General features: G+C 36.8%; 1 protein-coding gene across 38 annotated transcripts in view; it reads right to left on the reverse strand.

The window, feature by feature from the left end:
• Rims2 (regulating synaptic membrane exocytosis 2) overlaps positions 1-14,349 on the reverse strand; it is a 386,828-nt gene that overhangs the window by 196,822 nt on the left and 175,657 nt on the right. For 20 of the 38 annotated variants that reach the window (XM_041637522.1, XM_041637525.1, XM_041637533.1 and 17 more), the window contains 5 exons: positions 9,751-9,959; positions 7,930-8,049; positions 4,485-4,584; positions 3,855-3,978; positions 1,464-1,510 (listed from right to left, as the gene is read on the reverse strand). In XM_041637522.1, the coding sequence (XP_041493456.1) occupies positions 1,464-1,510; positions 3,855-3,978; positions 4,485-4,584; positions 7,930-8,049; positions 9,751-9,959 (600 nt within the window). Of the gene's footprint in view, positions 1-1,463; positions 1,512-3,854; positions 3,979-4,484; positions 4,585-7,929; positions 8,050-9,750; positions 9,960-10,082; positions 10,151-14,349 lie in introns of those variants that run through there. The other 18 variants (XM_041637532.1, XM_041637527.1, XM_041637534.1 and 15 more) reach the window with 2 other exon arrangements.

Below are 14,349 nucleotides of genomic sequence, written 5' to 3' on the forward strand. Positions count from 1 at the left end.
AGAATTCCAAAATTATTAAAACTTCTGGGTGACTTTTAAGTCATATCTTGAAGGCTATAAAATATTACACCATCAAAACTGAAATAAGGGGCTATAAAAAAGGTACAGGACAGCAGAAACAGCAATAACCAAATGTTATATGCATGAATTTGTTCCTGTGCAGTTGAAGGAACCAGTTTGAATGTGAACAGATAGAGATGTTAAGACACTGGTGGAATTATATGTCCTAATAGGAGGAAAATGGCTTTCCCAGCTCTTTACAGTATGGATTGGGAGGAAGAGATAGAAAACAGCAGTGAGCATTTTATCCTCAGTAAGCAAAGGCTGGGAAAGGGAAGCGCGCAGAAGGAATTCAGGTGATGCTAAGAGTCATGAGGATTATGGGCCTGGGGAAGGTGGAGTAGTACTTGCCAGCTACGGTGATACCTGAGGTCCAAGTACAGAAAGCATTAAAGATTTCAATCCTATCCGCCAGACCAGAAAGTCCCCTGTGTACTAGTTATGTCTGAAAAAGACATGTCATGTTTCCAAGCTTTGTGTTGCTTAGCATCGACTGCATCCAATAACTTTATTGATAGAATCAAATAAGTATAAATATCCCTTGGAGAGCATGTCCCAAGAGCTCCCGTGTCCTCCGGGGCATGCGGAAGTCTTTAGGTGCTTTGAAGACTGAGATTTGGCTGCTGCTGTTCTGGCTGCTTCCTTCGCAGCCTTCTGTCTTCCTCCATGCTACCTCCATTGGGCCCTGCTGCGCTGTTTCCTTACCTGTACCTAGTCTTCCCGCCTCGCATGCCTGTCTGTCAGGATCTGTACCCTGCGCCTGTGAAGTTTTCCCCCGTAACAGCCACCCTCTAAAGTGCTGCTCAACTACTTCCCAATCAGCAGTCCATCAGAAGACAAATAATAAGAATAATTGTGTATTTGACTATTTGAATTTATGTTTACTGTTCCGTTGCTGCTGTGACATAAAATTAGAATTACTATCTTAGTTTCAATAAAATACAAATTTGAAAAAATTTAATTATTCAATAGTTTGCTTCAAGCACACCCTGACAAAGATAGTGGAGTTACAAAGTTCCAAATTTTAAATTTTGGAGGAAACTTTGGAAGTAGGTAGTGATGGGGAATGGTCATAATTTTTCCTTGCAATACTTGGGCATATAAGTAGCCAAAATTTAAGTGCATATTTTTGTGCAGATTATTAGAATACACCTTAGTACAGCTACTTAAAAAAACCACAGTAATGGCAGCAGGGGAACAATACTGAAATCACTATAGAGTTTGTATTTTTCCCTACAGTGATGAGAAATAATATGAAAAATTTCCATTCTGAATGTAATTTAACATTAGAATTTGAAACTATAATTTGTACTTATCTTACTCCATATTAATAGATTAATTTCTCTATTAGAACTTTGATGAATGACATGCTGAAGGCATACCCTAGAATAAATTAAACTTACTGGATTCCAGCTGTGCATGTGTACTATCAGGTATTCTAGGTATATCTCTGAAATGACAGAACAGGAGAAAAAAAATAAACTTTTAACAATTGATGCATCTTCTATTTTAATGAAAATTGCAAATAAAAAGTGACATAGGAAAAAATGAGTTCAGTAGGAGCATTATGAAAACACGACCAACCATAATCTTTTGTTTTGTTTTGGACAAGTTGGCCTAGATCTTCCATAGAGGTGGAGATGGCCTACAATCTGCCACATAGTTCGGTCTTTTTCCCCTTAAGTATAGGATCATATTTTTGCTGCTGACTCTAAGAAGAATTAAGATCTAGGTGCATCTGTATCAGATTTATGAAAATACACTTTATTTCCTATTGCTTGACTATAGAAACACCTATTATAAAAAATGCTTTGTATTCAACAAGGTTAAGTTTTTTATAAATATATTAATTCATTTTTTTTATTTTGGCCTTCTATTATAAATAATTTATATTGGAAATCAAATTAAATATCATTAAAACATTCCAATTATAGCTAAAATTTTAAGAGGAGTGGTTACATTTGTAACAAGCAAACATGATTCTTATGGGAAATTCCAAAATTACCTTGCAACCGTATTTACACCAAAAATACCTATACTTATTTGATATAGGAGAATCATTTATTAAAAAAAGACTATAATTATTTAGAATATTAAAATATAATTTGGGTATACTTTAACACTAAAATAAATTTGATTAATATACTAATCTGATACACTATAGTTTTGCCATATTACAAACTTTAAAAAGGCAAAGGTTGCCACTCATGATTTCCTAAGTGAATGAAAACAGGACATAATTACAAGGAATAATATCTGCAGCCTCCATTCATAGATGCTGTAAGCCATTCAGTAATTTAATAATTCATTCAGTAGTTTACCGTACAGTTATACATTTTTAATGTTGATGCACCTTTTATGTTACCATACAATGCAAGTTTCTGCAGAAAAAGGACTGCCAGACACTTCATGACTAATCCTCACAGCGTAGATGAAAGGGTTAAATTTCCTGCCACCACTGGAGTATATAGACTATTGGCAATAAAATACAGTGACAAAATGTCTTAGAGGTGCCTGTTTCATTGCAAATCACAAGTTTATTTTTTATAGATAATGATTTTTTTTATTTTTTTATTTTTTTTAAATATTTATTTATTATGTATACAATATTCTGTCTGTGTGTATGCCTGAAGGCCAGAAGAGGGCGCCAGACCTCTTTACAGATGGTTGTGAGCCACCATGTGGTTGCTGGGAATTGAACTCAGGACCTTTGGAAGAGCAGGCAATGCTTTTAACCACTGAGCCATCTCTCCAGCCCGCAAATCACAAGTTTTAAGAAACTATTTTCCTTAAGTAAGTCCTGAATCTGGGAATTACATGCTCTTTGGTTCTCTCTTTTGTCAGCTAGAATCTCCATTTAAAAACACAAAAACAAAAGACTAATGACCTTAGCTATATACTAGTTATTAAGATAACAATAATTCTGTTTTTAAAAAACTAAATATTTCTTCTTTTTTTGCAATGAGCAACCTATTTTGCATAATCAGGTAAAGAAAAATTATTAATTTGTCAAATGTTTTAAAGAAAAAAGATGCCTATGAAAAACACATATTTCCATAAAGTAGTCAGAAAATTGTGCATTGCAGTCCAGACTAATGAGTAGCCGTCATCGTCACACACAAATGACTGAAAGTAGGGCTGGAGCAGCGGCACAGGCTGCTCACGGGAGGACCGGGCTCTGGTCCTGGAGCAGCGGCACAGGTTGCTCACGGGAGGACCGGGCTCTGGTCCTGGAGCAGCGGCACAGGTTGCTCACGGGAGGACCGGGCTCTGGTCCTGGAGCAGGGCACAGGCTGCTCACGGGAGGACCGGGCTCTGGTCCTGGAGCAGGGCACAGGCTGCTCACGGGAGGACCGGGCTCTGGTCCTGGAGCAGGGCACAGGCTGCTCACGGGAGGACCGGGCTCTGGTCCTGGAGCAGGGCACAGGCTGCTCACGGGAGGACCGGGCTCTGGTCCTGGAGCAGGGCACAGGCTGCTCACGGGAGGACCGGGCTCTGGTCCTGGAGCAGGGCACAGGCTGCTCACGGGAGGACCGGGCTCTGTTTCCCAGCACCTGCAGAATGGTTCACAACCATCCCTAACACCAAAACAAGGGGACCAGCCCTCTTGCTGACCCTGTGCATCAGGGAACGGGCCCTCTTTCCAACCTGTGTGTACCAGGCATGCATGCTGTGAACATACATACATATGTACATACATCCATACACACATTCAAACAAAACACTCATACCCATGAAATAAAAATTAATAAATCTTTAAAAATGAGTCAAAAAAATTACCGAGACTGACTTACCCAATCGGCCTTGAAACAACAAGCTCAACCTGGGGTTCAGGTTTGGACTCTAGGATGATGTTGTAAACGTCCTCAAACGTGGCTCCCTGCAATAGCCTCCCATTCCATTCTAAAACTTCATCACCTACAGGGGTAGGAATAATCTCATAACTATAAGCTGAGGCCATCAAATATACTTAAAGTAAAAGCAATTATTGGGTTTCAGTCAATCACAGCACGCATTCCCCTAGCAGAACAGCATATGTGTTGAGAACAACTAAGGAGACCAGGAATTTAGGCTAGAAGAGCATACTTCATCTGAAAAGATGAGGTCATCAGAAGTACACCACAGACAGGTTGTGTCCATTTGATTTCTCACTGTAGAGAAATTTAAAGGATATTATGTCTCGTATAACAATGAATAAGAGCTTTAGCTTTCCATTAATGACTAAAGATTTTAAGACACATGAAAGAAACTAATTATTACTGCTCAAACAACTTATAAGTGAGAATTTTTTAGTAACTGTTCAGGGCTAGAATTTTTCTTTTTGCAGTGGTAGGGATCAAAGCCAAAGGTGTTGCGAGGCCAGGCAAGCATCCTCTCTCCCCAGCTGACACTTGCCACGTGACTATCCCGTGGGCAGAACCTACCTGGTCTAAGGTGTCCCACGGTATCAGCTAAGCTTCCTCTTTTCACTTTGGTAATAAACGCACAAAGCCGCCCTGACTCAGTCATCTTCCCTCCCACGACCTGTGTAAAGGAGGAGAGGATCAAAGCCTTCAACACTGTGAAAGTGAGCACAGGCAAAGGTGCAAGGAAAAAGACCAGAGCAATGACGATTCGAAAACTGCAGTTTAACGTCCTAAACTTCATTTCTTAATATACTATTGCCATGTCTGCATTAAGGAACATTTTTTATTCCAAATTTATTGTAATTTAGTTTTCTTGTTGAAAATACAAGTATTTTAGATTCAACTCAACAATTTCTTCCTTACTATTGAATTCTATTTCTCAATTTTAAATTATATAAACATTTTAAATATAAATTTCAAATATTCTAATATAAAAGTATCCATTACTTTTACTATGATGATGAAAGAATGCTGTATTTTTATTAATAATGTTTTGGTCATATTGATAATATCCACAATGTCAATAGATCTTCCTTGAGAAAATTGTAAAAATTAATTAGCTTCATCAGAAATAATACAAACTTCAAATTATTTGGAGCCTAATTTTCCAACGTTTTAATTTCTATTAAAATACTTATTTTAGAAAAAAAATACAAATTGGGAACAAGCATTAGGAATGCTACAAAATCATAGTAAAATACCATGCTCCTACAAAATTAATGTTTTGATTCTGGTTAATCACTACTTTTCAAAGCAGGAGCAGCAAAGAAGAGGGACTACATTCATTGACTGGAGTAAACTGGTTTGTCTCTTACAATGTGAGCAAAAGATAACTGAAATTAGACCTGCTGAGTTACCTCATCTTATCCCAGGCATATATTCCCCAATTGCGGTGAGTTATACTCAGTAATGTAAATTTCTTAAGGCCTCACATCTTCATGAAAATATTTTAAGAAAACTGTTGTTGCTCCAGAATATTTAACACTAATATCACTGTTACTTTTAGTATAATTATACTGTCAGTGGCAGTTATTACACAATTGAGATAATAAGCCAGGCACTGAACTCAATACTATTTATTTTATCCTGCTTTAACCATGCAAAGGAAAGCTACAGTCTCCACTGTGTAGACAATGCCTGATGCTGTCTCCCGGATACCTCCGCCTCTGGCTATGCTCTCTCTCTCTCTCTCTCTCTCTCTCTCTCTCTCTCTCTCTCGTCGACAATAAACCTCCTCCACCATTAAAACAAATAAAAGAGTAACTACTCTAACTGGAATCAAACCCAAGTCTTCCTAATCTCTGTATCAGCATCCTGTATCATCACAGCATCCTGAGTTTAAGTCCCACCATTGCCACCATCTCCTCATGACCTCTATGACAGCTGACAACGAGAGACATGACATAATCTGGTAAGGGTCAAGCACACTGTCACCATCTAATCACACCACACCAAAGTTTTTTTAAATACCTACCATTTACTATATCTAGAGTACAATTTGTATAACAATGGCTTAACTCTGAAAACATTTACTCTTTTTTATTTCAGTTTTTCATTAAATATATTAGATATACAAAAGCTAAATACCCTCTATTTTGCATATTTAAAAAATACAGTTGAAATATACACATATTTTTATCACCTAGCCAGGTGGTGGTGGCGCATGCCTTTAATTCCAGCTCTTGCGAGGCAGAGGCAGGCAGGTCTCTGTGAGTTCAAGGCCAGCCTGGTCTAGAGTGTGAGCCAGGACAGCCAGGACTGTTTTCCAGAGAAACCCTGTCTTGAAAAGCAGGCACCTGACATCGTATTTAGAGGTTTCCGGGTTTCCAATGGCATATTTGAGGTTAATATAACTCAGCTGTAGAGTGTCTGACTAGCATGCATAAGCACTTCAGTTTGACCCTGACAGTGCAAACCAGTACAAAACAGTTTTCTCTAAAACACAATCTACAAATACAAACACAATTTACTACATCAATACCAAATTATATTTTGATGTTAACACATATATTTTTAAGTTAGCATAATAAAAAATTAAATAGTATTACTTTAATATTGACATAAATATAGGGAAGATAGTTTTTAAGTTACAGATTACTTTATTATTGAAAGGAAATGTATAATTAAGAAATGTTTTATTCAATACCTATTCTGCAACAAACAACAACAATAATTGCAACAATAAAAACATTACATTAGGAACAGCAGAGAAATGGAAAGAATGTCCAGAATTGGTCATAGTTTAAGCTCAAGTACATTCGTTGTGTTTAGGATTCAAACTATTTTCTAACCAGGTTACTATCAAAGTCTTTTAAAAATGTATAAAAAACTAATATCATGGCTATCAGAGATTTACTATGTGCACATATATGTGTGTGTTTGCAGGTATACACGTATGCATAAGCATGTGCATGGATATGTGTGTCTGCAGGTGTATATGTATATAAGTGTGCAAAGGTGTGTGTGTTTGCAGGTATACATGTATGCATACACATGTGCATGGATATGTGTGTCTGCAGGTGTATATGTATATAAGTGTGCAAAGGTGTGTGAGTTTGCTAATGTGCATGTGCGTGAGTGTGTCTGGATGTGTGTATCTGCAGGCATCCATGTACATGAGTGTATCTGGATATGCGGTCTAACTGTAGGCATGCATTCTCATGAGTGTGTCTGAGTATGTGTATCTGCAGGTATACACATGCATGAGTGTGTCTGGATGTGTGTACTTGCATGTATACATGTGCATGAGTGTATCTTGATATGATGTGTATCTGTAGGCATACATGCACATGATGTGTCTGGATATGTGTATCTGGAGGTATACATGTGTGTGGATGTGTGTATCTGCAGGTATACATGTGCATAAGTGTATCTGGATATGTGTGTTTTCAGCTGTACCTGTGTTGTGTATGCATAGATTTGTCTGTGTTTGCAGAGGTACATGTATGTACATGAGTATGCATGAAAGTTTGCAGGTTTGTAGGTTCATATGCATATAGTGTGAATGATGTATGTGTTTGTAGTCATACATGTCTATGAGTGTGCATGGGTATACGTGCATTTACATAAAGATCAGAGGACACCTTTAGTGTCTGTCCTTCTTCACTGCCTGCCTGGAATTTTCCGAGTAGATGAGGCTGACAAGGCAGGAAGAACAAGAGATCTGCGCATCTGCCCCTCAGCATCAGGACTGCAGAGGTTCGCCACCATGCCTGGCTTTGGGTGTGGGTTCTAGGGACAGGAGTCTTGGCTTCTTCCTCACCTCCTGACACCTATCTACCTTGGAAACGTCTTTAAAATACTTGGAAAATGAGTTCAAAGGAATGAACGACAATATTTTTAAATTCTTGAAAATGGAAATGAGATAACTCCTAACTTGGCACAGGTAGAAAGAGTTCCATTTGCTTTACTGATAGATCTGTAAAGTGATACAGAGCCAAATCGCATAAAGTTTATTACGTACCTTTAAGCCCAGCATTGCTCCTGAATCTCGAGGTACACTCCCATCTTTCAAACGCTTATTTAATAAAATACGACCAATTAAGCGATCTCCATCTTTGGATGGCTGCCAGGTCACAGGGTGCTGACATACAACATCAACAAATAAGAAAAATTAATTTTATATCAAATTACGTGATTGTTCAGTATCTCTAAACTCCAGAATTCTAAAATATTATGATTACACAAACCACTTTACATTCCAAATTACTGACCTAAACACTGCAGGATTTTTATAAACCCTAGTTTTATGAATTCAAAGGTTTCTTTTAAATCCAATGATAAAAACCCTCCATTATCATCTACCACAATACTAAGAGATAATAGGTCTGAAATTTTCTTTAAAATATATGCTAACTCAACTTGCTGAAGATTAATTAAGACCTCACAGGCAGAAAATGTACAGTAAAAAAATCTACTTAATTGGCCTCACTAAAAAGTGACAATTTCTTCTTCCAGCACTTTTGGGAATTTTTAAAAATACTCTATCTGGTCTACAAGAGCTAGTTCCAGGACAGGAACCAAAAGCTACGGAGAAACCCTGTCTCAAAAAATCAAAAAAAAAAAAAAATACTCTATCTTAGCAAAAGTTAAAAGGGAAAACTATTAAAACATAAAATCTAAACTCATAATGAACATTACAGCTACAATTCCAAAACTATGTAAACCACCAATACCTGTCCTACTGAGTCTGTGTGAAGAAACAGGAGTTACTCAAAGATCAACATATTATGTTTCTCACTTCACAAAAATTCATTGAGTTTTTTTTTTTTAATGGGCTTTTGCTCCATAACCAAGCCATGCCTGGAACTCACTATGTAGCTTCAGTTGGCCTTGATATTACTATATAGCCTATGCTGGTCTCTAAATCTTGTGATTTCCCTGGCTCAAGCTCAACTTCTACCGCTGGCATTAAGGAACACGGGCCACCACACCTGGTAAAAAGTTTATTGATTGTTTTAGACTTTTTGATATGCTTAGTAAATTTCTTTTAATAGATCATTCAAAGACAATTATTGATAAATAATAATCATATTACCGGCCTATTTCTTTCTTGGGTTTAGAATTATGGCTTTATACGTGATGAACCGTTTCATTATTAATAATATGCTAGGCAACAAAATAAATGATTTGTGTAATCATAGTAATTGCATGGTTGCCTAAAAGCAGCATGCAAAGTCCATGCAAAGTGTAGCAGGCGAAAGACAAGTTCCAGGCAATCAGATCTACATGGTGAAGGATTCAAACAATGCTACACTAAAAGCAAATAAAATAAATATCAAAGCAGATGGCAATGAATCTAATACTAATTAATGCTCCATTAGAACGCTATGGCGACAAGAGAACAAAAGACAGCGAAGGGGAAAAAAGAAAAACAACTCCTTCTGTGCAAACAGACCCGGTCATCTCCCTTTCACCTGGGATGCACACTATTCATAATTTGATTTCCATCCCAAGGAAAATAGATATAAGCCAATCCAAAAATAATTATTTATCGTTTATAACATTCCAAAGTTCTCTCATTCGACTGCACACCAAACGTTCCTTTGTTCCTAGGTTTTATTTTCATTAACTTAGATTTTGGTATGCTGCTGACCAAGGAGAACAGCCAAGCAAGCAAAAGGCTTTTTGGCTTAGTTGTTTTGTTTTTCTTTTCTGCACCTTAGGAAATGCTACATTGACCTTGAAATGCCCTGTCCTTCCATTATGTCCTGTTTCAATGAGTGACAGAGAGCAAACGAAGAAAGACCGAATGAGCAGGCTGAAGGGGGCGCAGTCTCAGTACCTTCTCACTATGGCTATGGTCCTCGTTAAGAGTGGTGCTACTACAGGTATCTACCCCAGAGTCCTTAATCTGGGGCTCGGACCATTCCAAATCCTCTTCCAAAGAGTGGCCACCACAGTACATGATTTTCTTTTGTCTCTCAGACCTGGTGTTAGAATCCGACAAAACTCCCTGCTCGCTAGTTTTTCTTTTTCCCTTTTGACTGTCCCCTACAAGTGTGAGATAAAACAAAACAAAACAAAGATACAAAAAAGAAAACATGCAGAGGTGTAAATAAAAAGGAAAAGTGAAATGATAACGGAAATTAAATAGTAAGGCTCCACATGTCTCACCAAAGACATTGGGGAAGCCTCACTGCTATGCCAAGACGCATGATCCAACCAGCTGTAATCCATGTCTCCTGTGGCAGCCAGGCAGACAGGAGTGCGATAAAGGAGACATTGGGAAAGGACAGACAGAGAAATTATAAACATTTCAAACTCTAGGATCCTGGTGCTTTCAAGACTTTATCTGTCCTAGTCATTAGATACCAGGAAAAAGCTATTATTCCCGATAGAATTCATAAAATGCAAAATATAAGGCTTCTGTAGTCCAGACAGATCTCAGAACAGAAGCCTTGCCATAATTATTTAAAAATAGAATACCTTTGCTATCAATAAGCAAAAGTAGAAACAAAATCTATTGAAGAAGCCAATTAAGACAAAGGCTAGTCAGCTATGTCTGGATTTCAGCTCATTTATTTTTGCATGCTGGTCTAAAGCTATGAGTTTTTTCTCAAGACTTTTAAATGTTTATAAATTAAACAGAGGCTTAGCAATAATATTATTTTAAATTCAAATAATTAAATATTGTTCCTGGAATGGTATATGATAATCTTTATAATGATGGAAACTCCTCAACATTTTAAGTGGTTAAAAAAATAGTTATGCAACAGATTTTCTGTGAAAATGACTTTTAAAAAGTTTCATTCTATATCTATCAGTAGAAAGGAAAGGTGAAATCATAAATTTTACTTATATAACATAACTTACTTAGTATTACACTAAAACAACTAATCTTTTGAGAAATTACATTGTTACAGTTTTGATAGACAATTTACATGATAACAACTTATGATAAAAATCTGTTTCCCAATCATAGTGTGTTTATTTTCTTCCTATTTCAAAGAGGCTTCTTCTCAATCTACATATATACATACACAAATTCAAAACATATTAGTATTTTCACTCACTTAAAAAAATACTTACTGAATACCTCCCATCTGTTCTATATCGTGCTAAGCCCTAAGATAAGGGGTAACACAATGAGACATGTTTGTGAGTGTGGGGAGGGACACGAGAGATGAGCGTCTCACAGGAGAGAACAAAATCCTAGGAGAGAATATGAACTCACCGGACACCTCTGAAGTAACTATTTTTAGGATGGAAACTGGAAGATGTGATTTAGCAGACAAGTAAAGAGACAGATAAATGGAAAGGAAAAGAAAGAACATTCCAGTAGGAAGTATTAACACCATACTGCAAAAATTAAAAAAAAACCTGGGGTGCCAGGGGGACACCAGCACCTAAAGAAATGAGGGGACACAGTGGTAAGCAAAAATGGTGACTGAGCACAGCACAGCTTTAACGAGTCTTCCTATGCCATATTAAAGGTTACCGTTCTCAAACACTAAGACAAAACCTAACCTATGCCTTAAAAGGCTGAATCTAAATTCTATAGAGACCAGGGTAAAAGAAGCTACAATTGAAAGGTGCCTGCAACAATCTCTGGGAAAGATAGAGGTGAGTGTAACCTACACAATAGTAATGACAGTAGCTATCACAAGAAAAAGAGCTGAGAATTTTTAGTATCAAGAAAGAGTGGAAAGTCAAGGCTGGCATCCAGTTTTCTAGTCAAAGCAACGAAACAAATAAAAAGGCAAGTCTGAGATGACAAAACCATAGCAGAATGCTTTTATCAGAGAAGACATAGAAGTCATCTGAAACACCACTGGCAATAAAATTCATACTTCATAACAGCAAAAACATTGATGTTTTTAAAAACATCTTAGAAGTTATTAAACAATGGATGGCTTGGATCTAGTACTAGAATGGTGTAAGAGTTATTCGAATGGGAATATCAGCAAAAAAGACGTTAAAAGTCCTTAAAATGGCAACAACAGAATCTCAAAAAATGTTAGAAATGCATGCATCGAATGCCACTCTAGATCCGGGGACTCAAAAAGAATTGGTGGGGCTGAGCAATCTGTCTTAACAAGACTTGCAGGCAATTAAGATCTCATGTAGGAGTGTCTACTGTCATGGTAACATGATGCTGTCTTCTACAGATGTGTTGGGCCAAAATGTACAGGAAGAACTTTATTCTTTACCCATGGGCCAGAAAGGTGCTTCTTAAGCAATGTTACCACACAGATAAAAAAATCAGAATCGCAGTAGTACACACCAGAGTTGGGGGACCAGCCCATTGTAGACTCATACCCCTGCTTGGAACTACTCAACAGCCTCAGAGTCTTTATAGCTTAGGAAACCTGTTGCCTTCTCAAAACACACTATGGTTCCATACAAAAGCATCTCTATGTTTCTCAGTTAAAGGAGATAAACTGTAAGAGACCTCTAAATGCGCAGTCCTGAGTGATATGCATGAAGGCTAGAGAATCATTCAGTTCACAATCTCTCAGCTTCCCTGATTCAAGACTGCACAAAGGTGAGAAATGTGGCCCTGGACTCTGTCAACAAAGTAGTTTAACACTTTAAAACATTTGAAACCAAAGTAAAAATTCCTCTCATTAATGAAAAAAAGGGGCTAAGATATCATATTCATGGCACTGAATTGCATTTGTTAAAGGAGTGAAAACAAGTGTCATTTTGAAAATTAAATAAAATAATTATCATCAAGCACATAGAAAACTGGGTCTTAAACTATCACAAAGAGCAGTGTGTAGACATCAGCAGTCACTAATATTAACTCTTGTATGACTTCAAAGGGCAAACTAAGATTATAAAATATCATCTGGTAATGCTACAAAACCCTATTCATGGATATAGAGCAAGTACTGTTAAAAGACACAAAATAACCAAGTGGAAAATGTATAACTAGAAAACCATGCAATGTAGCAAAGTGGACAGGCTCGACTGCATGTAGAGAGGACAGAGCAATGACCAAGTGAACCAGACTAAAGGATCACAGAAGATGAACAGAGATTCAAAGACTGAGACATGGTGACAAATGATCCTCATTCTCCTAACTGGATGAGAAGAAAAACGAATAAGCTGAAAAAGAATTCCCAGTTAGAAGCTGAAAATTTCCTACACTATAAAAATGGAAGCCTACAGATTCAAAATGTTATGTGTGTCTTTAAATTAGAGCACAAAAAATCCATACAAAGATATAGCCTAAAAATTAAAACTTAAGATTGTAACACAAAAAATATGAAAAGGTGAGAAAGAGACCATTCAGTGACAGCAAAAGCTGCATCAGAACGTGGCAGGGGACAGTGGGTGGCACAATGTTTTAAACTACCAAGAAATGCCAGCCTAGATTCTCAATACAATGAAATCATCTTTCATGAATGAAAAACGCTCTCAGATATAAGAAGGCTAGCTGAGTTTTTCACCAGCAGACATATTATTAAAAAGAAAAAGCTACATGATATGGAAAGCCAAGGAGCCTGGAAATATAAAGAAGAATGGGAAACATGGAAAGTAAAAATATGGATAAATACAGTAGAATTTTGTTCTCCTGAGTTTTCTAAATTATTTAAGATACTTGAAGTGCAAAGTATATAATGCCAACTTTTGGCTTTCAACATACAAACAAGGGTATATAAGAGGGGAGATAACTGAACACAAGAGCAAAGGGTTCTCTAGTTACCTCTAAGTGGCTGACTATGCCTGCTGGTAGTATGTAAAATGTACACAAAATATATTACATTATCTAGAGCAATTAATGGAAACTATAAAAGAAAAACAATAAAAAAAGTCAAAAAATGTTCAAACAACTCATGGGAATACAAGTAAAAGCAATAAGAAACCAAAAAAGAAAGAAAGAAGGGAGGGAAGGAGGAGGGAGGAAGAGAGGGAGAGAGGGAGGAAGGAAGGAAAGAAGGAAGGAGATAAAAGAAAGTGAAAACAATAAATCTAAGCGTGGACATGGAAACACCTAACAAAATATTCATAAGTAAAATTTATCAAGGAAGAAACAGTCCACAACCAAGTGGAATTTGTTTCAGGAACACAGAGTAGATATTTGAAAATCAATGTAATTCATCATTTATACAAGTTAAAGAAGAAAATCAAATGATCCTATCAATTTATGTATTGACACCAAAAATATATTTTTAATAATTCAGAGAATGATGAATAGACAGAAACTTGCTCAACATAAAATACAACATAAAATCTAAAGCTAGGTACTTAACAATGAAAACTGACTGCTTTACAAATATTAAAAAATCAAAGAGAGTATCATTATTTATATAGCTCCAAAGCTGAAATAACCAGAACATTCTACAATATATAACAGCTAGACAAAGAGACATACAGACATCACAGAACGCTGCTTAATAATTAACTAAGGCTGGGGAAACTATTGAAAAGGAAA

Source organism: Microtus oregoni, unplaced genomic scaffold, assembly GCF_018167655.1.
Source record: "Microtus oregoni isolate MIOR12 unplaced genomic scaffold, Mior012 000053F_ref0000044, whole genome shotgun sequence".
Lineage (NCBI taxonomy): Eukaryota > Metazoa > Chordata > Mammalia > Rodentia > Cricetidae > Microtus > Microtus oregoni.